The following is a 25338-nucleotide window of genomic DNA, read 5'->3' on the forward strand; positions in this document are numbered from 1 at the left end:
ACAAGGCTAATACGACTATTTTGTTAACAGAACTACCTGTACAAGAAAAAAAAGTATTTTAAAAGTATCTGTTAATTCTAAATTATTCAGGTCGGTCTACGTTTTACCAATGAATGGATGACTTCTATTTAATAAATATGGTAATGAAGAAAAACAGTTGTGCTTATATATTTTCTAACTCGAACACACAAAAATAGTAATTTACTATAAGTTACGTCAATAACAAATATGCATGTACTTTTATCAACGGCTTGTTCTAATCAATTATGCTCAACAAAAAAAAAAAACTATTCTAGCACAAGCATAAAAATGATCATTTACTAATATTTACGTCAGAACGCATATATGATTGTACTTTTATCAACAGTTAGCCTAATCGAAGCTGTTAAACTGAATACTGAGTTTTACCAAGCATAACACTTAAACCCATCTGTTAAACTCGTGTTGACATCTCTACCGTTTACTATTACTAGCAAAAAAACCCCAAACATAAATAAATAAAAAATCAGGTACCAGCTGTTCGGTTCCCGTTAGTATGGATCTGCAAAGTAAGGTCGGCTTTGTCATTAATCTAGCGTTTCATATTCAGTCTAGTATTTCTGCCGCCAAATTGTAAATACATATACGTTCATGTATAGTAAGAGAATTTCATGCAATAGCATGTATACAACCCTGTGAAAAAAAGACATTTTAATTATACATTATTTTAAAATAGAAAAAGTGGAAACTCCACAGGTCGCTCAACACGACAAAAACGAAAATGTTGCAGGCTCGGTTTGATTGAGCCTCTTCATGGACAGAACTCAACATTTACACATGCTGAAAGTACAAAAAACAATTTAGAGACATCTGCAGATGTGTTCATACGGCGGTGCACATGGAACCTTCAACGATACACTAGCGTGTAATTCCATGAAAAGCTGCGAATGGTCCCTAGATAAAATAATGGGTTTGGTCTTAATGAGAAAACAATGGGCAGAACTAAACAAACTGGAAAACATCTTGATCTTTTTTAAATTAATAGTCTATTTAGAGTGCGACCAAAATTCACGTTAAACATATCTTTTAAGCACTTCGCATGAAATATAAAGTTTCGATATTTTAAATCTTTCTTACAGGTATATATGCTGTGATAACATTTGTCGGTACACTGGTCACATTTCTGTACTGCGTATAGTTAATACCGTGACTGTTTTATAACAAAGTATTACTTGTCCTCTACAGTATTGATAACTTATTTTTCCTAAGTTTTCAATGTCGTTGTTTGTCTATACTTATTGTTCACTGTTCATACCTTTTTTTCGTTATCTGTTGTTTTTGGCGGTCATTCCATTTCAATTCAGTGCTGGTAGTCAGAGAACCTAACTTCCATAACTTTCCCCATTTTGGATTTACTTCATCCGGTGATTTTTGACGCACACATTCTAGTACGTGATAATTTAAACGTGTCAGATCTTTACTCAAGAATATGCAGGTAACCTTGAGTCTTTTCTTGTGTTTGCATAATTTGTCCCGGACTAGTCTTGACTGGAATCTAACTTTAATCTGTCGCTTCCCTTTCGTTTTCCTTCCAATTTGTGGGCGATGTCTACATCATTTTCATTTAAATTTAGTTTTAAATCTTAAAAGTTTTCGTTAAGTTTCTTGCACAAGAGTTTTCTTGTTTGTTCTGGCGTTTATTTGTCATTGTCCTGTTTTAGTACGTTTATTCTTAAATTGTTGCGCCTACTGTATTGTTCGCTCTCATTTACCGACTTGTCAAATTTGTTATTTACATTTTGGATTTCTCCACGAAGCTGTTCATTTTCATCTTCTTTATTTACAAGCTCTTCCTCTAGTTTGCTTATTTTGCATGTTAATTTATCATTTTCTGTTTCTTTGTCGAACAATCTTGCCTCCAGAACTTCTATCTTTTTTGAAACAGACTTCAGCAGATCTTCCTTCATTTCACAGAATACTTCTTTTATGATATCTCTTAAGGATCCATCGTCTTTTTTCATCACATTTGATAGTTTTGTGTTCATTTCTGTGAGTTGTTTCTTAATTTCGGCCATTTCTTGTTTCTCTTTATGTTCATGATGTTCGGTTTTGTCTTTCTTTTTATTTCCCTGTTTGGTTTGTTCATTTATATTCTCTAGCTTTTTAGCTTTTTTTTTGTGTGTATTTGATGAATTTTTTTCAGTTGTATTTTGGCTTGTGTCTAAATCACTTACGCTTGATCCATCATTTCTCTTCCGTTTTTCTCTAGTGTGCATTACTTGCTCTTCTTCGCCTGTACTACATGTATTCGTCACTGTTTTTTCAGCATTTGTTACAGTTTGCTCCATCCTTTTTGTGAGAAGTATACTTCTCAAAATTTTGACTTTAAAAGTATTATAGAACGACGTTCTCAGTTACATAATAGAGTACAGTTGCTATTGTGCTATGAAGAGTCAGTAACTGTGTCAATCAATACCATATGGCGACATTCGGAAGATAAAATTGATGTACCTTCCTATATGTGTATTCAAAAAGCCAATCCGTCACTATATGACTTTAGTTGTAATATCCATATCCATAGCACTTTCGATTAAATTTTGTTATGTTATCAAAGTTAGTTCGTTTAAATTGTCAACTGATTTCATAAATCCATTTTATCAGAGCGTTTTGAAATACGTGACACTCCCAAGGGACGTAACCACCACAAGGGAATAGAATCATAACTTTGGATAAACTTCAACAGCATATTATGGAAATTACAGCACATACAGTCTTGTTTGATCCGGCTAAGCGTAGGGCAGTCAATGGGGCTAAATGATGTATGTCTGGAGTCAGAGAAAAGGAATGGATTTTATTCAGTTTTGAGTTTTAAATGTTGATGCTGCGCAAAACAGCTTGTGGTTGAAAATAGTGAGAAACTTGGTGAAACATTTATGCAAGAAATAAATATTCGATGTGTTTGGGGAAGCATGGTTACTGGAGGTGGATGTTCATCATTAAATAAGACAATGGGTACAACTGGAATACCAGGAATTCAAGAAAAATGTTATTCACAATTAGAAAATGAATAAAAGTTTTGAAGAATGTGTTGGAGGTTTAAACGCAAAAAGATGCTGAAAAAGAGCATGAATTGGCAATTGAAAATGATGAATTGGTTCAAGGTGTACCAGCAATATATGTAGTTTGTGATGGGGGCTGGTCTAGAAGAAGTCACAAACATACATATAATGCAATGGCGGGGGGGGGGGGGGGGGGTAGTTTGCGGATACACATTAAATAAAAATAAAAAATAAACTATGCTACATTTGCATTAGAGCTCAAACGCAGAACATAGATCCAGTTAGCCATGAGTGTTTTAAAAACTGGCAACATTCTTCTCAGTCTATGGAAAGTGACATAATTTTGGAAGGATTTCAGATATGTGAAAAGAAATGTGGGCTAAGATATATGCAAATGTTAGCAGATGGGGACAGCTCAGTTTTGTAAAATATGTACCTGTTTGGGGGCCTCATATCCAAGGAATTGAATGTGCTAATCATGCAACAAAGTGCTTAGATTTAGAAAAACTTATATCAGAAAAGCCTCAGTACAAAGGCAAAGGGGAAATGTCAAAGAACAATATAAGAAGAATAACAGCTGGTGTCCGCTGTGCCATCATGATGAGAAGTAAAGAAGAAAATAAAACTGAGGCAATAAAGAAACTGAAAATGGACATCAGAAATGCAGGTAGACATGTATTGGGACACCATGATTTGTGTTCCACAAATTTTTGCAAACATAAATCTGCTGATTTGCCATAGAAAGAAGTGAATGATGATGTAGAAAATATAGATGAAGTCATGATAATGTTATTATTTCTCAGAGTGACTATTGGTAAGACAGCATGCAGGATTTGTCCAAAGAAGAAACAGAAACATTAAGAAAAGGAGGTTTTTAACAATGTGCACTTGATAATGTTGCAAAAGATATGTTAAAATATGTTAATTTCTTTCTAAATCGTACGACAGAAAATAAGTACAGACTAATTGGGAATTTTACAAGTAATCTTGCAGAAGCTTGGATGAATGTGAGGTGTAAATTTGATTTGGGGGAAAGTTGTACAACAAATGTTTTAAAGGCTCGTTCTACGCAAGATGCTATGGCGGTGCATTAACAACAATTCTAGGCCCAGCATGGTCACCACAAATATATCAGCAAATTTCCGGAAAAAGACCAGATATGATATTTTTAAATACATATAAGGAAAGACTTCGCAAATCTTTAAATACACAAAGATCTTCAAAAAATAAAAATATTCAAAAAAAATAAAAAGGAGAAAGCAAAATTCAACAATTCAGATAAAGAAAGGAAGACTTTACTATGGTGAACATGTTCATGTGGACAGAAGATATAAGTCAGAAAGACTTAAAGAAGGAGTGTGATTCATATTTAAGGAAGGAGATTCTGAATGCTAAGAAGGATAAACTAGGGGACAATCTGCTAATGATCTTTAGCATGAAGAAAGAAGAAAAAAGATTAACAAGTTCTGTATTCGGGGAAGTAATGTCTAGGTCAACAAACAATAATAGTCCAAATCTGGTAAAAAGATTATTATATTCAAAATTCACAATAACACAATAACTATTCACACAATTAGAGGTCAGAATGAGGAAGAAAATGCCAGAATTTAATACGTCAACCTCAAAAATAAAGACAATAAAATCACAAGTCCCAGGCTTAGTAATAGATGAGAAAATGCCCTACTTAGCTACTTCAAGGGATGGTATAGTAATTCAGAGACTGGACCACTCGGGATAATTGAAATTAAGACAGTCCTTAATAACAACAAAATGCTTATACATGAAGCTTCAACAACTTACAAAAGTTTTTCTTGAAGAAAGAAGACGGAAAAATATGTTTAAAAATTTTATTACCAAATTCAGAGACAGCTCAGTATACTCGGTTATGAATGTTGTGACTTGGTGGTCAGAGGAATTAATCCTCATGATATTTTCATACAGAGAATACACAAAGATGAACATTTCTGGAAAAACAGAATGGCTCCCAAATTAAAGGATTTTTTTTCCACACATGCTGCCAGAATTAGCAGTTCTCAGACATAAAACTGTGTCTGGAATTCGGAAACCTTATTTACCATGGGTAAATTAACAAATGAAAAGAAAATAAAATCTAAAAAAGTATACAACGATAACCTCAGTAAGCATGCTTTTTACTTTCTTCAAGTTACTGTAATAACGAGTATGTTAATGTTTTTATTAAGTGCGCCTCAGAATGAAAAACTCATTAGTACAAACAGCAACTGAAAAATATCCTTGTACGATATTTTCTGCTTATTTTCCTAACTTTCTGAATAAAAAACAGGCATTGATGCATAAAGAGAACTATTTGTGCAGAGTTGTCATTTATATACAGAGTAGAATTCATTACAATTTATTCAGTCTCCCACCACGATGTATGTTTGTCTGTCTGCGTTTCTGTCTGTCTGTCTGTCTGTCTCCTCTAACACTGGCAAACACATTAATACCAAACTCTACCTAACTGATCACTGACAAGCCTATTTATGCATATCATCGGTACTTTCCGGTTCAATGATTTTTAGCAGAGTTATGGCCCTTGATTTGTTGAAATATACCTTGTCCGGACAACTCTTCTGACACCATTTGGCAGATTTATGTATCCCCAAACATAAGTATTCAATTGTGATTTTATCACAACATTCCAGCATGTGGAGACAGTTCCAAAGAGAAGAAACGGTGCAAGTACAGTAATAGATGTGGCTACAACTTCTGGCACGGATACAAGTGCAATTCCAGGCCCATCCTCTATGCATAGTAAAATGTATAATAAATTTTGCATATAACATTCATTTGTAGTTGGTTCACTTACGTATTAGGAAGATATTGACACTGGAAGCATGTTTCTTTGTAGTGTAGTCTGCTTGAAGCAACATCTGTATTCAGTCATTGGTTTTGTGACCACCACTTGTTCATGTATTTTTAATACATAAACTACCCACATAGATAAGGAGACCTCTTCTGTTTATTGTCCAATTTCACTTGACCCTTAAAGACCCACCACGACCTAGTGACCTACTTTTTTCACCCACAAAAACTTCATGAAAATCATTCTTATAATACAGGTAATATACAGCTAAACTTCAAGTTTTCAGGTGGACAAATTAGGCGCTTCCTGAATAAATGTGTTTCCACAACTTCATCTGCAAACTTATTCAGTCAATATTTTTTCAGCATAGTTTCAAACATATAGATGCATAAATATCTTACTCTGTAGAAACAAACTGTGTGTCAGAATAATTTGTATATTTGATATATTACAAATGTAACAAATTAGCAAAGATAGTGCTTGACTCATTTTTCATTGTATCATTGCTATAATTATAGTTGAATTGCTGTAAATAATAGGATTTGGGTCATTTATAGACAATTTGGGTTAATTACAGTGTCAGCTGGATTCCAGCATCACACATTAGATCTATATACAAAGTTAAGGGGAACCAACTATTTGTTAAAGCTAGAACACGTTGTAAAATACTATGTGCCAATTTGGACCAATCAGAAACAAGTTCTATAAATAGCACAAATCAAAGTTCACTTCTGATAAGGTAGATAGATGACAGAGAATTCGAAGTCATTCTGTATCCAGCGATTGAAGAAGACACATAGAGGATTCAACTAATAGTTTATCCCAGTACCTTGATAAGGAAGTTATTGCAACTACACTGTCAGGGCAGATAAATAATTAAATTAAAAAGAAAACGATTGAAGTTCATAGACTAAAAAATAGTTGCAGAATTTCATCAAGGTTTCGAGCTATAGATCCAGCGCATAGGAGTTTACCTTAAGGTTAGTTGAATGCTATAGACGATATCAAATATAGGCTGAGCATCGGAAAGCTGAGGCATAGGTTTTTGTGATCTACTAAGACAGTAGGAGAGTTCCAGCTTATAGCTGAAGTTCAGCGTTATTGGCGAAGTACAGCCATGGCATCGGGGTTATACCTATATGGTAGTTGAATGCTCTATGTGATAGCATATAGGCGCTAAGCATCCATGGGTCAGGGCAATCTTAGTGAGTTACAGCTTCAATTAAAAGGACATAGGCTGAGCAACTATGCGACAGGACTCGTATGACATTGTCTGGCGGGAACTTCAACAAAAAGATCAGTAAAGTATAGTATCTGCAGCCTATAGGAGTTTGAGCTGATTATCGTTAATTGAAGATTGCTAGCTTGAAACATTTAGTAATTTGCCTGCAATTATTTAGCTCCTAATAGAAATCATTTACGAATCATTGGTACACGAATCATTTAGGCAAAGTAGTCAGAGGAAAATTTTATATATGAGATATATGGCCTCACCAGCTATACGTTTTAACAAAGGACATTCTACATCGTTTGTCAGCTAGTCTAAGACATTGTCACCTTAGCGATTGGACTTATTTTATTGTTCAAGATACTAAAGAAGTAGGCACTTCCCTAGGTCATATAACTCGCATCGTGACACTGTGATTGAAATTTAACTAACTACACTGACTTCTGTACATATTGCTACAGTAATTCAATAAAATGTTAAGACATTAAACACATTGTCTTGGCCTAATATATGTCACTGAATACTTGTATGTCTCATTTTTTTTCATGAAAATCATGGAAATACAAAAGAATACAGTTATTTTGTGGTGCCTCTTTAACTGTTATGTTAATTGTTGACATTCATTTGGCCCTTGAGTGCTTCTTTATGTCTAATACTTTTTAGTAAGTTACTCTGTTCTGAAACATACAAACAGAGGCCATTATGTTTTTGTTACCATATAAATATTTTATTGAAAAGGTGCAGTGGCGTAAACTAATTTAATGCAATATTTGCAGCTACAAATTGAACATTATTCACAGATGTTACATATTTTGCTATATATGTAACACACTGTGGAATGTATTGTAAAATTGATGTATTTTCAAGGTAATTGAGAACAAACTTCTCATGTTCATTTACAAAAATGGACTAACATATGCATTTTTCCTCCGGTTACATTTGGTACAATAACAACAAGAACATTACTTTTATTTTACCTCAGCATATATTATAGATAAACAGGAGGATTAGAAAACTGTATATTAATACTTAGGTACAAATGTACTTCTGTACTCAAAATACATTATATATTGAAGTTGTATTATTGCAGCAAATACATAGCAGAATAAAGTTAAGCCTTCGAAGAAAACACTGCACTCATCTGTTCATGTATTGTACATGCAAAATACATGCCGAATGTAAACATGTAAATCAATTTTACATATAATCATTGCATTGATATAATAACATTAACACAGTAAAAGTTTTCAAACTGAATTATAAACGCACTGTCATTTGTATATAAAATTTCGTTGCCCGAACAGAACTTCAAGTTGTCTAAATGAAAGATTGGTTGTCCCAGACAAGATTTCAACCTCTAATTTCACAGACTGTTTACGGAAGTAGTAGTTTTATAATTTTCCATAATTATTCATTTTCCTGTGCATTGATATAAGCCATAATTTAAGTATATTATCTTCTTTCCTAAAAGGGAAAGAAAATTAAAATTGGTTGGAAGAAGAATAAATCACCTGTGGAAATTGGATGATAGTACATTGAAATGGTAAATGGGCACAGTCTTTTCCACAATAAAGGGCAAAGATGTCATCCACATACAGTGTACCGAGAGTTATATGATGGTGAAGACGAGGCATATGATGTTGAGGACCTTCAAAATGATTATCTTGGCGGTTCTTTGAAATTTAGTGATTTATAAGGTATAAGGTGCTTTGCAATTTTTAACAGAAAAGCTGTACTTTTCCTTCCTAAATGATAGGGATTTATGCTGCAATGTCTTTACTATTCAGTTGTACATGAAAGAAAACGTTACAGTAAACACAGTTCTTTGCAAAGGTAGAAGCAGTCAAAGATATTTCCGAATCGTTGCAAAAGTTAACCAAGTATATTTGTGAAGGCATGTGCATATTATATATGTCTCGCCTACAGACGGATCCATTTAAGGATCATGTAAACACTTATGCAGTGACAAGAGGGGATGCCTTGTTTTCAGATGTTTTTTTTCCTTTCAAAGAGACTGGATGCAAAATTCATGTGATGTAAACATGTCCTTTACACGATTACTCAAGTATCATCTTTCCATTGCATTTTGTTATCCATTGAAGCTTTATATGTTAGCAGGAAGGTGCTTTTGATCTCATCTGTATCATCATATCAGGTGAGATAAGCTGGCAAAGCAAATCTAGTAGAGGGCATGCATTGTTGCATTTTTCAGTGCTGCCCATGAACAGTGTCAATAAGTCAAGTCTGCAATTTTAGCTATGTGTTTATGTTTTAATTTTTTCACAATATTCCATTCATTGATTACTTGTGCACAAGGCCAAGACTGAGATTTAAACTAAAGTTTATAAATAAACCTTTTAGCAAAAAACCAATCATTATCTACTTGGTCACTGTCTACTGATTTGGCTATGTTGTACACCATACAAAGATTACTATTCTCCACATGGCTGGGACTACTTTTATTTACACACAAGATGGATGTCTGCATTAATCTATCACATGACAGTGTAGTGATTTTGAGATTTCATTTTCAATTTGTTTGTGTTTCTTACAGAAAAATATTGCTCAGCTGCACTAGTGCAGACTATATCCTGACTTTCCCATTAATGACGTTTGTTTAAATGGTGAACAAGAAATTTATCTCGTCTTCAAAAATTTGCTACATAATATGCAATTGTTTTGTTGTTGTTTTTGTATAATTCTCACTTTTTACTGTATTATTGCTTTTTGCATAGCTAGTAAGGTGGCTTTTCAAATGGTATATCATTTTATACTCTCTGTACCAAGTTTAGAAATAGCTGGTCTCTTTTCTTTTCACATCCACATTCTGCAGAACTGTCATGGCCGCCAACTTGAAGACGGAATATCCTTAAATAATATTATGGTAACGAAATACAAATTATTATTTATTTTTCATTATGGGCATAGTTACTTTGTCATTATTCATTGCATCTTACATATTCTGCGTGCAGTACGCGTAATCTTACCTTAAAGTTTAGTCCTTTATCAACCAAATTAGTGTGTGTTTTATCGGGTTCCGACTCCAAATTGCTGCTCATTGTTGTCATTATTTTTCTGTCATTAGTTAATCTAATTTTTATAAGACCAATTATAGCCGTTATTGCCAAACACAGGTAAAAACGGCAGTATCCTCTGTAAAATAACATTTCTGACTCCAAACATTTCACTTAAGTATGAAGTACGTTCTTATATAGCGAGTTAACTAGATATTGACTTTGCTATATTTATAAATTTATGATATTCAAGATGTAATTCATCCTTTTCTTACTCTACTGATTTAATGGTAAACTGCAAACCTGTTGTACAATAGTAGTCTCATTTTCTAAATGGATGTGTAATCCAGTGGAAATAACACACATTGTATTTCCGTTTGCATACGACTCAATCCTATATTCCTTTTTCCATGAATGCCTTATTCTTTGTACAAAGCTATTTTGATGAGTTGCAATTTAATTAATAACAGACAGTGATGCAAGATTTTTTGCTTATCCATTAAAGGAGAGACAACACTGTAACATCGGAATACAAAGCTTGATGGATTTGTTCATCTTTCCGTGCACTACCATTTGTGTTAATGAGAAGTGTTAGCGTCTAATTAGCCTTTTGTCCGTCTGTCTGTACACGTGTTTGTATATGTAAGTATTAAATAACCAGATGTATAGCTGTTATTTCGACTGATATTTGTATACTTGGCGTACTTGTGTTTTCTGATGGATATTTGTTCCTTTTTTGCTGATGTGTATTTATTAATTTAATCTTATGCATTTCTCTCTATATATAACATTGTCTGCCTGTCTGTCTGTCTGTCTGAGTGTCTGTATAGATCTATATCTATAAGTGTGTTATGTCTCGACCTGCATGGTCTTCGAAGATGATTTTTCGTAATGATTGAATTAATTATTTGTAAATCGCCTTTTCCTCATTTATAATTATTTCATAGTTTAAACATTTTCATTCGTAAAGTTTTTCTACTAAGATATAGAAAAGTTCTTTTACTAAGATATAGAATGTAAAAAAATAAATGTCTTTACTTAATTAGCTACCAACTCATTTAAAATTGTGCTTTAGAAATACTATCGATGTGCGACTTTGCTTCTAAGACTTGTATTAATTGTTTTCAGTGAACAAACATTAGCACTTAATTTTAAATATATATCGATTCCAGTATTTAAATACAATCAAAATCTACTGTGTCTACTAAAATATTCAACCTATTGTACAAGGGAATTTTAGCAAGTATGTACTGTTGCTTCCCTACGCCTTTACTGTAGCTAAGTTGTCCAGTTTTCCATTTCTCTTATTCTTTTGAAATGTGTTCACTGGTCGGCCTGTGTGCTAATATTAGACATCACCTACCCCAATGGATGATGACATAGTTTCATTTTTTTTTCATATAAGAAAGCAGCGACTATACTTGAAATATAAATTTCAGTCATGTTTTATACAACTAGTATTATACGGGATTTGTAAAGTTGCTCGCTTAATCACCCATTTTTATCACTCGTTTATAAATGCAGTCTGTCTTAGTACAGTGAACTACTACTTTTCCTTTTGCACCGTTTTATCAGTGTTTAGCAGCGTGCGCTTGGATAAAGTTGATGCATTCGTCGTATATTGGCATTTTTATTAGCGTATTTTCTTTTAATTCCCAGGTTATTACTTATGCTGTCAGGAGGAAAATCCTAGACCGGACATTACCGAGCAATGCTTGTCAATATTTCATCAGAAACATAAGAAAATAAAGAAATAAATTTGATCATATTAAGGATAATGTTCTTGATTACGATACACACTGTTTTACAGAAACAAAATTATTATAAGAATCTTTTCCCCGGGGTTGCGGAAAAAAGTTTGGGAAATATTCGGCCCCGGGGTAACTGTTTAGGCAAAACGAGGCACCTGCAAATTTTACCGCCAAAACATTTTTCCCGAGTCCGGATATTCCATTTTACCCGCTGCCGGTGATTAAATTTTTTTTTTCCTTGCATCCCTTTAAATTCTTAAATTTTTTAGAAATAAAAAGAAATATAAAAAAAAACGAAAATTTTTTATGTACCGAAAAAATTTAACGCATTAAATTCAAAAATTTATAGCCGGATTTTTTTCTAAAAACCGGGAAAAGCACAGGAAAATCCGTCCAGCATAAAGAAAAGATTCAATTAAAGATAATCCCTGCGTTTTAAACGGTTTTTGAAAAAATGCAAAAAAACAAACGAAAATTTCCTGGGGGGTTTTAATTTTCGTAAAAGGATTCACTCAAAAATATTATTTTATCTGAAGAATTTTTTTTTAAAACCCGGAAAAATTTTGGGTTTTAAAAATAAAAAAACGAAAAAAAGACTTTTTTAATATGTAATTTTAAAAAAAAACCGACCCCACTTTCCACTTTTTAAAATTTTGGGGGATCCACCCAGTTCTGTTTTGATGGGACGGTAGAGATATTTTATAATAAAATCGGGAAAGGAACCCAATAACAAAGCCAGTTGAAAAAACAACCCCAAACTTAAAGAATTTTATTGTTAAATAATTTAAGAAAATTTAAAAAAAGGGGAATTTTAACAAGAAAAAAGTCCCCATTCACGAACATTACAACCCCATGGGTTTTTTCCCGTCTTCTTTAAAAAGGTTTTACATTCAGGTATATATAATCGGATAAAAACAAAAAGAAATCTTTTTGGGAAACATTTTTTTTTAAATTTTTAAATTTTAGTTTATTGGGACAACCCCCTTTCCTTTAAAACGCCCCCCTTTTGGCATTAAAAAAAAAGAAAATTTTTTAATTATTGTATGCCCAAAATTATAGAACTAAACTGGTTTTTTTTTAGAATCACAAATTTTAAATTTATAAAACTACAAATTCCCCGCATACCTTTTTACATTTGGCAAAATCAAAAAAAACCCCCCCACTATCCAAAAAATTCGACCGCGATATGGGCCTTTTGGAAAATTCAGAAATAAAGAAAGTTTCAAAAAAGCGGGGATAGACAAAAACGGAAAGCTACAATCATGGGAAAAATTTAAAATGACTGGAACGGAATAAAACCCCTCAAAACCCAAGGTTAATAAAAATTTTAAAACACCCAAAAAAAGTATTTTTAATAATTTTAAAACAAATTTACTTTTGAACTTTTCAAAACCCCCGCGAAAATACGGGAAAATTTGGGTTTAACTTATTTTTAAAAAAAATTTTTAAAATTTAAAAATCCCTTACTTTTTTTTAAACGAAAACAGAACGTTTCCTCTTGCATTAATAAGGAAAAAGCTGACCTTAAATTTTTGTTTTTTTTTTGTATTTATTTCTACTTTTGACACTAAAAGCTACTTTCCCAACCATTGCAAAAAAAACAAAAAAAATACTAAATGATATAAAATTTACTGAACAAGATTTTATTGATTTTCCTCCCCAAATTTTAAATTTTTAACAAAAAAAAGGGGTTGGCCCTGATGAAATAAGTCTTTCGTTTTTTAAAAGGGAAAACCGCTTTAACTATTTAAAATCTTTCACATTTTAAAATTAACGGACCCTTTAAAAAAAAAATATTTCCTAAAATTTTAAAAAACCTGAAAATGTTTTTCCAAAAAAATTTAAAAAAGGGGGAGAAAAAGCTACTAGTTCTATTTACAGCCCTGTTCACTCATTGCTGTCTTCCCAATAATGGAACGCTTAATGTTCAAATTGTAACAAATTTTCATGAAAAAAAATATTTAAAAAAAAATCAGTCGGGATTTATCCCGGCATTCACATTTTTATAAAGCAAATTTTGAAAATTTTTGTTTTTCAAATTTGAAAAAGCTTTATAAACAAAAAACCCCCAAAGTGATTGTTTTTTTGCGAAAATAATAAAGCTTTGATCTTTTTTGGGCATAAAGGGCCCTTTTATTTACAAAACAAAAAAATAGGGTTTGAGCCCAAATATCAAAAATTTTGGATTTATAGTTACCCGAAAAATAAGGGGCAAAATTTTTCGTGGGAAATCAAAAATTTTCGATAAAAGGGGTTAAAAGCCACTTTCCCCGGGGTTTCAAGTTGGGGCCTCGCTTTTCTTAAAAATAAATTAATAAATTCCCTGTTTCCCCTTTCATATAAAACCGTTTTGTTTGCCGACGATAGCTCTTTCGAAATTACCCCAAGGACATTAAATAAAAATCGATTTAAAACGAAAATAAAATTTGAATACAAATTTTAAAGTTTGGCAAAACAATGGCTTTAAAATTTTTTTAAAAATTAATCCGAAAAAACGAAGATATTCCCTTTCATTTCCAAACAAAATCACATTTTAAACCCGACACATTATTTTTAAAAGACCCCTTTTTTCCCTTTTTGTTGAACCCAAAAAAAATTTTTAAGGGGTTTCTTTTAGCAATGGGCCATGGAAATGACCCTTTTCCCAAATATAACTCCCTCGGCCCCAAAAGTTCTAGGAAAGGGAAGGGGCTAAAATTTCAAAAAAAAAGCGAAAAACCAAAAATTTAATTAAATAAATTTTTTTAATTTTAAAAACTAAGACCAAATTATTGAATTTTGCCTTCAAAAACCCCAAGCCCGGGGACATTTGTACAATTTACAAAAAAGGGTTTTATTAATAAAAGTTAAACCCCACGGCAGCCAATTAAAAAACATCTAATTTGATCCAATCATAAAGATTACTTCATAAAAAAGGGCGGTTTCATTATAAATAAAAGGGACACAGGGCAAAAATTATTTTTGGTAAAATAAAATAGCCGGGAGATTTAAACCAAATTATTTGATAGAACTTTTTCCAAAATTTTCTGAATTTGAAACTAACACTTACTAAATTAAAAAAAATGCAAATTAGCTACGGGTGTCCGTGGGCAACACCATTTTTTAAAATTTAAATTTTATACCTTCATCGTAAAAATTTTGGAATAACCTTTTTTGGGCGGAACGAAACCCCGATTTTTTAAAACATTTTCAAGTACAATTTTAAAAAAAAAAATTCCCAAACCCCATTTATCCCTTTCCCTTTTTCTTTTTCTGGTGAAGATTCCCACAAAATTCCCTCACCACAAAATAAAAAAAAAATTAACAAGCTTAATGCAAAACTTTTTCCAAAAACCAAATTTTACGAAAATAACCCCTTGTGTGAAGGGGAAAATTAGGGAAGAGGGAAAGAAAAAATTTTTTCCTTTAAATTTCCAAATTTTGGCGTTTCATCCGTCGAAAATTTGTAACCCGCGGCGGGAAACAACCCCCCCAAATTAAAAAAAAAAAAAAATTTTTTTTTGGCTTGGTTTTTTAAACCGGGGATAAAAGCCCAAAGGGGCTAAGTTTTCGCCCAATAAAAAAATTAAAAATAAAACAAACCAAAAAAATTTTTAGAAATTTGACAAAATTTAAGCCCAAAGAAAACCGTCGTTTACAATTTTTTTAAAGGGGGAAACAAACAAATATATTTATATTACATACAAATTTTGCATCAAGGGCGTGTCGAGCAAACAAAACAAAAATTTTCCTTTTTTTTAAAAATTTAAAATTTGATATTTCTTTTCATAGCTTTTTTTGGGTTGTTTTTTTTCTTTGTTTTTTTTTTTTCCAAAAAGGGTAAATAAAAAAATTTTGCATATAAAACATTTCTTATTTTTTTTATCTTAAAACGCAAGTCTGATCTTTTTGTTACTTTCCTTTTTTCCCAATGTTGGAAAAATTTGTGGTCTAACCCATTTGCTTTTTATTTAAATCGGGTTTCAGAGATGTTTGTTTTTTTTAAATGTTTTTAAAAGGGTACAATGAAATTGATCCCTTTTAGTTTTTATTAGAAATAAATAGGATTAAATAAAATATAATTTTTAAAAAACAAACACCGGGTTTGGGATTATTAAAATTTAAATTCGTTAAATACATCTGTCCCCAACTAAAAGCTTTTGGCATTTTGGGAATTCTGTTTTTTTGATGTAGAATACACAAAAAATAAATAATAAAAAAAATAAAATAATAATAAAAAAACAGTTATTAAAATCATTAAAAAATATTTTGTCTTTTTTTTAAGGACCTCGCTAAAATTTTCGTTTTTTTTTTTCTCAATAACAGATTTGGGATGAAATGCTTTGTTTAAAAGATCATGTTTTTAAAAAATTTTAAAAAAAATAAATAAAAAAAAGGTCCCCAGGTTTGTTTAAATTTTAAATTTCCCCCTAAATTGGGGGCTGTTTTTAACATTTTTTTAAAAATTTTCTAAAAATCCAAAAATAAATTTCAGTAAATTTAAAAAAAATAACATTTTTTTGGGGATATCTTACATTTTTAAAACCCGGAAAAAAAATTTAATCTATTTGAAAAAAAGCTGAGAGAAACAAAAAAAAAAATTTTTTTTGTAAAGAAAAATACTTTTTCACAGCCCCAAGGGCTATTTTTGCAAAATTTTTTTTTAATTTTTAATTTTTTTTTGGAAAAAACCTTCTGCAAATTTTATCGATTTTCACAAAAAAAAATTTTATAAAAACTCGCACATACCTCGGTATTTTCTCCCAAAATCTAAAAAAAAAAAATAAAATTTTCACCGTATCAGTTTTTGTTTTAAACCCAAATTACAACGGGGGGGGGGTTTGTGGGGGGCCCTTTATCAACCGGGTTTTTTTTAGAAATACTTTTTCAGTTTTTTGAGAAAAAGACTTTAAAATATACCCAAATTATAAAAGGGCAAAATTTCTTAAAAACCGGTTTTAAAGTGTTTCTGAAGCTTTTGGGATGTCATAAAACGATAAATTTCCGCCTTTCTCCGAAAAAAACTTTTTTAGTTACAAATACGGATGTACGGTAGGGTTGGTTAAGGGATTAAAAAACAGCTGGACCCCAATCAAAATTTTGGAGCCCCGGGTATAAATTACAGACTCCATTATATTGGGTTTTAAGAAATTTTGAACTAAAAGTACTTTAAATTAAAATTTTTTGGGTTTACCATGGTGATATTTTACCCTTTTAACCCCCCCTCATTAAAAATCATATTTACATTAAATGCATGCGAAAAATACAAAAATTTTACAAATTTTTGCCTACCCCAAACTTTAAATTTAATCACTTCCGGGCTTGCCGAAACCACCCAACTCGGGCAATGAGCTCCCCACGAGGTTAAAAATCAGAAATTTCGGCCCAAAAATTTGGCTTCCGTGGTGTACCACAAAAGCCCCAAAAAATAAAATCCAAATTTTTTTCCAAATTTTTCGCCGGCATTTGCGCTTAAATGGGGGCCCAAAATGGGCATTATTTTACTCGTGAAAATTTTTACAAAAAAAAGGACACTTTTCATGCTAATATTCGCATGTTTTCGATGTTTCCCCTTGAAAACGAAAGAAAAGGTTTTTTATTCGGGCGGACCGCTTTCTAAAAATGGCCAATATAAGGGAAAACCCCAAAAAAAAAAACTTCCATTTTCTTGCATTTAAACTGCATACTTTCAACGCCCTTTTTCTTTTTTTTGTTTTCTTAAAAGAAAAGGGTTTTGTAAAATTTTTGGTGGAAAATAGGTCTACGACGAGTGAAAACCCTAGAAACGTAAAAAAATTTTGTTCTGAAGTAGCTGAATTTTATATGAAAAAAAGAACAATTTTTTTTAAGGGGTTATATAGCCTTTTAATTTGGCAAATCGGGTTTTTTTTTTCTAAAATGCCATAGCCCAGAGCGGATTTTCATAATTCTTTTTTCTAAAAATTTTAAACGACTTTTGGGGCCCACAAAACAGAAAATTTTTTTTTGGGGGAATTTTTTCTTTTTTTAAACCACTTTTTCCGCACATGGGGTAAAAATTCGCAAAATCGGTGCAGATCAAATCCTGTTTTTTTTAAATGTTTTAAGACATGAAATCACAAAGGGTTTTTGTTAAACCCTTTGGGCCCTTTTTAATAAAATAGGGGCTGGGTTTTCCCCTTTCTCTGCAAAAAACTTTTTGCGGAACAATGTTAAAAACCCCAGAAAAATACAAAAACCTTTACATGGGGTGACTTTTTTGACCAAAATCGACATGGGGGGGCCCTTTAGAAAAACCGAATTTTTTTTCCCGGATTTTAACTTTTTGTTTTTGAAAAGTTAACTGCGCGGGTTGTCTTTATAAAGGTTCTCTGAGAAAAAAAATTAAAAACTTTTGCTGAAAAAAAAAAAACAATCCCCTTATAAGTGGCAAATCGGGGTTTTTTCTAAAAACCATTAAAAACAAAAGCGGATTTTTCAAAACCCCCTTTTTTTTCAAATCACTTTTAACGACTTTTGGGGGGCACAAAACAGACACTTTTTTTTGGGAAATTTTTTTTGGGGTTTTTTAAAACCACTTTTTTCCGCACAGGGGGTGAAAAATTCCCGCAAAACCCGGGTTTGCAGATCAAATCCTGTATTTGATGATTTAGACATGAAATACGATTTTTTTTTGTTAAATCCTTGGCTTTTTAATAAAAAAATAGTCTCGTTTTACCTTCTCTCCCTTTCAAAAACCCCAAAATTTGCTGAACAAAGGTAGACCCCCAAAAAAGCGAAAACTGGGCACATGAGGTAAACTTTTTTGGGCCCAAAAAACCCGGGACATGGGGGGGCCTTAAAAAAATGCGAATTCTCGTTTTTAAAATTTTATGACTTGTAAGTTGAAATGCGCGGGCCCCCTTCTTTGATAAGGTTCTCAAAATTTAAAGGCAAATTTTTGCAAAAATTAAAAAAAACAGACCCCTTGGGTTTTATAATGCATAATTGGGAAAAAAAATTGTTCCCGGGGGGAGTCGAAAAAAGGGCCCTAAAAAATAATCCAAAATTTTTCCATTTTTCGCGCATTTGCGCGAAAATCGGGACCAAATGGGCATTATTTCCTCGGGGAGTGCAATAAAAGACATTAATGACCCCCTAGCCCTGCGGAAAAAAAACATACGTAAAAATAACTCTGCATCTCCTTCTTCTGTCCCTTAAAGAAAACCAGGTTGGTGAAATAGGTTTTTTTTTTGGGAGTATTTGATTATTTGTTTTTAAATAATTCTAATGGGAAAAATTCGACCTTATCTTTAAAAAATTTTTTTATTTTTTCCCAAGCTTTTATGCATCAAAACACCCCTTCTCTCGACTAAAAAATTTAGGTTTTATTTTTTTTTCGATGGTTTCACATATTAAATCCCCCATAGGTTAAAAAAATAAAAACAAAAAATTTTTGCGATTTTTTGAGGGATAGGGTTATAATTTTAAATCAAACTTTTTAAATTTCTTAATAGAAAAATTGCTGCAAAAGAAATGCTGCCCAAAAAATAAGAATTTTTTGGAAACTTCATTTCGTTTTAAATTTTAATTTGTAAAATTTTTTTAAAAATTTTTCCCTTTGTAAACATAATAAATTACATCTTTTTTTTTTAAAAAAATTTTCTTCTTTTTGAAAAAAAAACAACTTTAAAATTTCTTTGAATATAGAAAATATTACAATTGCAATTCTTTTTGTTTTTGTTTTTTTAATAAGGAAAAAATGGCACTTTAAAAAATTTTTTCTGTACTTATTATATTTTTTTGAAATTTCTTTTTCCCAATTATGCCCAACAAAAACCCTTTGATGTCTTGTCCGTCTTAATAAACGTGATTTCTCGGTGGCTATTATTAAAAGGGGAAACCCTTTTAAAAACGTTTTCCCCATTACTGGGGTGTTTGATTTAAAGAGATCAACATTTAAATTTGCCATTTTTGCATTTTCAAAAAGATTCAAAATTTTTTTCATTTTCCCCCCCTTGGCAGTCTTTTCACATTATCCCGTCTTAGATCTTAGACTTTCGATTCACATTTTTTTTGGGTTTTAGATTTTCCAAACAAATTTTTTTCACAAGGGCCCATCCTAAATTTTTAAACTTTTCTTACTAAAACCCGGCCTCGATTAGATCTTCAATATGTCGTACCACAATGGGCCAGTATTTATTATGTCCCTTTCCCTTGTCGTATTGGTTTAAATTTTGTTAAACCCCCTATACATGTGTAAATTTCCCCTATAAAGTATTTCCCAAAGGGGAATCTATCATTTATAAAATTTTTTAAAAATTTACATAAATAAAAGGTTTTTAAACAATGGTTTAAAAACTTTCCTTTTACAAAAGTATGATTTTCTGCAATTTTTAAAACCCGGGATATAGTTACTTTCAAAAAATTTTTTTTGAAAAAAATCTCTTTAAGCTAAAATACCCCTTTTAGCCTAAAGGCAGGGGGGCCCTTTGAGTGCGGGAGGGCATGGGTTTGATTTCTGGGCCCCATCATACGAAAAACTGGTTTAAAAATTAAAAAGCATTTTTCTTACTTGGGAAAAAACCAATAAAAGAGAAACTGGCTGCCCCTTTTTTTCACGGGCCCCATGGCGATAGATTCCATAAGTAATGAGGTTTTTGAAGAGATTAATAAGTAATGAACTTTCCTAATATTGACCTAAACTAAATTGGGGTATAAAGCAAACTACTTAAAAAACCCAAAAAAATAGGAAAAGAAAACAAGAATTTTCATAAAAAGGGCTTTATCACTAAACTGGGGCGTTTTTTAAAATTTTCCTCCCTTTTCTAAAAATAAGGGTAATTGTCCAAAGGGAAAAAAAAACCCCCAATTACAAACGCACCCGTCCATACATCACTTCCTTTGGAAATAAGAATATGTTAAATTGATACTGTTTTGAGTGGCAAACACATGGGACTTTTTTACAAAACTTAGACAATAGTAAAAACAAACAATTTACAAAAATGCACTAACATAACATTTAGGAACACAACAGGGGCCGCCTTGAAACGGGCCAAATTGCAAAAAAACCACGGGGGAATTTTTAAAATAGTTTTTTCACCAAATCCAACCATTTTTCAACTACATGACAGTTAAATTTTTAGGTAGTCCCTTTTTTAAAATGTAAAAACAACCACAGGAAAACCCTTGTAACATACAAAATTGCGCATTTAAAGAAAAAGTTGAATCAAAACCCATGAACTATTAAAAACCCCGACAACGAAAAAACCAAAGGGGAAAACATTAAAGGGTAGCGGGCAAGCAAGAGAGTCCAAAAAAATAAACCATTTTAACAAAAATCTAGCAGCCCCAGAACAAAATTCCCCGCCTAAATCAAGACTCTCTAATCAAAAAAAAATCTTTAACTTTCTTTCTATTCCTCAATTGGGGAGGTTTTATCAAAACCTCTCCCCTAGTGGGGTTGGGTTTCAACTGTAGGATTTAGACAATCCACTAATTTTTCGGCTTAATTTCACTCTTTTGCGCAAATTTTCGGCGAGCCATTTCCCAAAAAGGCCAAATGCCTTTTGCACAAGGAAGTTTTTTAAACCTCTAAAAACGAAAAAATTGGGTTTTGTTTAAAATAAAGAAAAACATTTTTAAAAAAAGGCAAATTTTTAAATAATGTTGGAAACGGTTCCCTTATTTAAAAGCAAAATATATAGATATAAATTACCCATTCTTTTCCATTTTTCAAATATAAATTTTTCATTGAAACAATTTTAAATGGCGGGTTTGTTTGCCCTTTTCGTTTGGGCCCCCGGGGAATCTGCCGGAATAAGAAGACTCTTGAGATTTCATTGGGGCTCTTCGTTTTTAGAAGATCTTCTGTGTATGCCAAACCCAAAGTCGGAAAAGGTAGCAGAGATTTTAATCCCGTGATCAAAACCCCGGGAGCAAATTCGACAAAAAAAACTGAAATAATAAATAGAACAAATAAAATTTTTTTTTCTTTTTTTAAAAACACCTTAACAATAAAAAAAAAAAAATGATATATTAGTTTTTTTTCTTCCGGCAGACCCGCTCGATTTGGGATTTTCTTCCAAGCTTTTCTTTAAATTTTCTTGGAACTATCTCTTTGGGGGCCCAAAAAAGAACGGGGATTACAAACAACTTGCGGGGAGTTCCGCAAAAAAGGTAAGATCCAATTTGGGGCCCCTTTACATAAGGCCAATTTTGGGCCCTTTGGGGCTAAAGACTTCATGTACAATTTTTTGCGTGGAACTTTTTAAAAAATTTTAAATAATTCCGTTTAACTAGGAAAAGGGTTGGGTATTTTTGGGTGTCCTCCCGGGTTGGCGGGGGTTTATCATAACCCGAAAATAACTTATTGATTTTTTAGGTCATAGGTCGCCGTTTTCAGTGACCTTGCCCCTGAAAACCCGTTTCTAGACAAAAGCCCCCAAAAAGCTTGGCCTAGGAAACTCTAAAAATTATACAAAAGGGGGCTATCAAACCCAAAAAAAAGATGACCCTTAAAAGGGCAAAAAGATCGGGAACAGGGGAAAATGTTTTTTTGTATAGGCAAAACCTGTCATAAAACCAAAAGGGATAGATACAATTGTATCAAATTTTCCCTTAAAAAAAATTTAAAAGTTCAACCTTTACCTGTCCTAAAGGGTTTTTTTTTTAAAAACGCTACTTTTTTTCATCATTTTTGTTTTGCAGAATAAATCACTTTTGTGACAAAAAAGGGGGTTTAATTAACCTTTCTGGGGCCCAAAAAAATAATATTTTCCAGACGGTTTTGTAAAAGCTACAAAAATTATCGTACCATTTTAAGGGAAAAAACCCAAATAATCATTTAAAGGGAAAGGAAAAAAACCAGTTATTGGGATTTCGCAGGGGTTTTAAATCCTTTTAAGATAAGGAGGGTTTAAATTTTTTTAATCATTCCTGTTCTTTATAACCGGGAATATTTTTCCCTTTCTTTTTAAAAAGATGAGTAAACTGCTATGACTTTTATATGGGGTTCTATTATGAAAAAACAATCAAAATTAAATGAAAAAAATTTCTGAAGAACATTCTTTAAAAAAAATTAATCTTTTAAAATTTAAATCAACGATGGGTTTGGAGACGTGACGTTTGAACTTTTGGAAGCATATGGCTTTGTTGTTCAATGGCGTGTATTTTTATGTTTATTTTTTTGCGACAAATTATTTGTTTTCACCAACTTTAAAAACCAAAACATATGAAAAATTTAAAACAGAATAAAACTATTTTGATTTATTTTTTTGTACGTTTTAATGTTTTAGACGGATAAATATATTTTTTTATGCTTTTTAGTTAAATAGGAATTTTCATGGAAAAAAAATTAAAAATTTTTAAACTTTCTTGCAAACAGTTACTGTAAATATCAATTTTTTTAAAAATCCAATTTATTTTTTCCCCTTTTCGGACCTACTCTTGGAAAGCGAATAAATTTTTAATTAAAAACAACGTAAAATTCCCTTGCAAAATATACTTCAAAAAGTAAAAGATGTCTAAAAATCTTACGAATCATAAAATTTTTACGGGTTTCCCTCAAAAATTTCCTCTGAAAAAAATCTGTAAAATCATAGAACTATTTGAAAAGTTTTTTTAGATAGATAACAAAATTTCGCATTAAAAAAAAAAATGTCATGACGCCGCCCCGGGAAAAAAGGGTAAATTTGTTCAAATCCACTGAAAATACAGAAAATTTAAGAAAAAAATTTTTGTTTCAATGTAAGATCCCAATAATTTTCCCCGTTAAAAACCATAATTTAAATTTTTACTCGTGGGTTCACATCAACCTTTTTAAATGTATTGTTTACATAACTAAGTAAGCAATTTTTTCCTGTTTAAAATATGAAAATTGATTTTAACATACCTTTTTCATATTATTTATATAAGAAAATAAAAAAACAAACAAAAAACAAAAAAAACGGAAAAAAAATGTTTTTATTTTTGGTTTTTTGGGGGAGTAACAACCCAAACACACAATTAAATTTTCCCCGGTTTTGTTGTGGGGGGAAAAGGCCCCCAGGGGGGCCCCCCCAAAACTTTTTTGGGGGGCCCGACTTATCTAGTCGAGACCTAACCCAGTTTGGGTGGCTTCCTTACGTGAAAATTTTTTCAAAACCCCAATCGTTTTTGATCCCCCCACGTGGATTCCCAAAAAACAAGTCCGGGGACCACGGCCCTCCCAATTTTTTTTTTTGCAAGTATAAAACATAAATATTTAATTAAATTGTGCATAAACTAAACCCAAGACATTTACCACGTCCAAAAAAACAAATGAAATTGCCGAAAACAACCCTAAATTTTAAAAAATTTCAAAATTTTAAAAAACACCAATGTGGGGCCCAAAACACAAATTTCGTTTCTTTTAAAATATTTGGAAAACGTCATTTTTGAAATGTAAAAAAAGGGAAAAAAAGTAACCGGTTTTCCAAAGTTCGTTGGGTTTGGGTCGATTTTAAATTTTTCAATGTTCCCGATACGGAAAAATAGGAATGTATAAAAACACCGTTTCATCTTACAGGGCTTTCAAAACTAGTAAGCGGTTTTTTTTTTATTGTATTTATTTCTAGTAACTTTTGGCACTGATTTTGGGGACAGGCCGGGTTTTTTACAAGTTTCTTTTCTGTTGTTGGGGTGGAAAAAAAATAGGCCAAAAATTTTAAAATAAAAACTATTTCAAAATTTTTTTTGTTATTTCGGGGCATACCAAATTTTGGGTTTTTTTAAAGGTTTGAATAAACAAACAATTACAGGGAAAAAAAACCTTCCTTCCGTCGTGTGTTAGAGAATTTTACCTGGAGGGGGTTACTTTTAAATTTCACTTTTCCCCCTATCTTTTTGGAACATGGGGGGGAAAAAGTGAGGTTTTGGGGGCCACCAAAACCGGTTTTAAAACTCCCAGGGGTTTTTTTTCACTGACCGTTCCAAGGCTGCCCCCCTGGGGGTTTCCCTTTTTTGTTTTGTTTTTTCCCTTTGGGACCTTTTTTTTTTGTGTGAGTGTTCCTTTGTTTTTTCGTTTTGTCCTCGTGTGGGTTCTTTTTTGTGGGTGCACCCTGTATGTTTTTTTTGTTTTTTGGTGTGCACGTCCCGCGTGCTGAGGGTTTTATTTTGGGGGGCTTTCCCAAAATTTTTTCTTTGGGGATTCCCTGTTTATATTTTTCCCTTTTTTTTATGGACCAAAAAACTTTCCCCGGAAAAAATTTTTTTTGCATTTTTTTTCTAGTGCAACTGTTTTGGGGCTTTTTTTTTTGATGTCATTGATAATTTATTATTTTATTCGGGGAAAATAATTTTATTATTAATTATTTTTTTTTTTGACCCCGGCATTTCTCGCGTTTTTACGACAATTTTATTTTTACATTAAAATTTTTTTTGTCAAAAAAAGCATAGGACTTAAAAGAAAGAATGTTTTACTACCCAAAACCCTTTCTGACTTTTTTCAAAGGTTGTTCTACCTGACATTTAATTGTTTATACCCAAACCCTTTATTTGAAATTAGTTTTTACATTTTTGCAAAAGC

General features: G+C 31.9%; 1 protein-coding gene across 2 annotated transcripts in view; it reads right to left on the bottom strand.

The window, feature by feature from the left end:
* The window catches only part of LOC128547057 (uncharacterized), a 68307-nt gene that overhangs the window by 12089 nt on the left and 30880 nt on the right, over window positions 1-25338 (bottom strand). Inside the window, exon 1 of one of the 2 annotated variants that reach the window (XM_053518719.1) lies at window positions 10078-10586. The exons of the other annotated variant lie outside the window; for it this stretch is intronic. Within the exon in view, the coding sequence (XP_053374694.1) occupies window positions 10078-10257 (180 nt within the window). The 5' untranslated portion in view covers window positions 10258-10586. Of the gene's footprint in view, window positions 1-10077; window positions 10587-25338 lie in introns of those variants that run through there. 2 annotated transcript variants of the gene reach the window in all.

The sequence above is a fragment of the Mercenaria mercenaria genome, chromosome 11 (genome assembly GCF_021730395.1).
Source record: "Mercenaria mercenaria strain notata chromosome 11, MADL_Memer_1, whole genome shotgun sequence".
Lineage (NCBI taxonomy): Eukaryota > Metazoa > Mollusca > Bivalvia > Venerida > Veneridae > Mercenaria > Mercenaria mercenaria.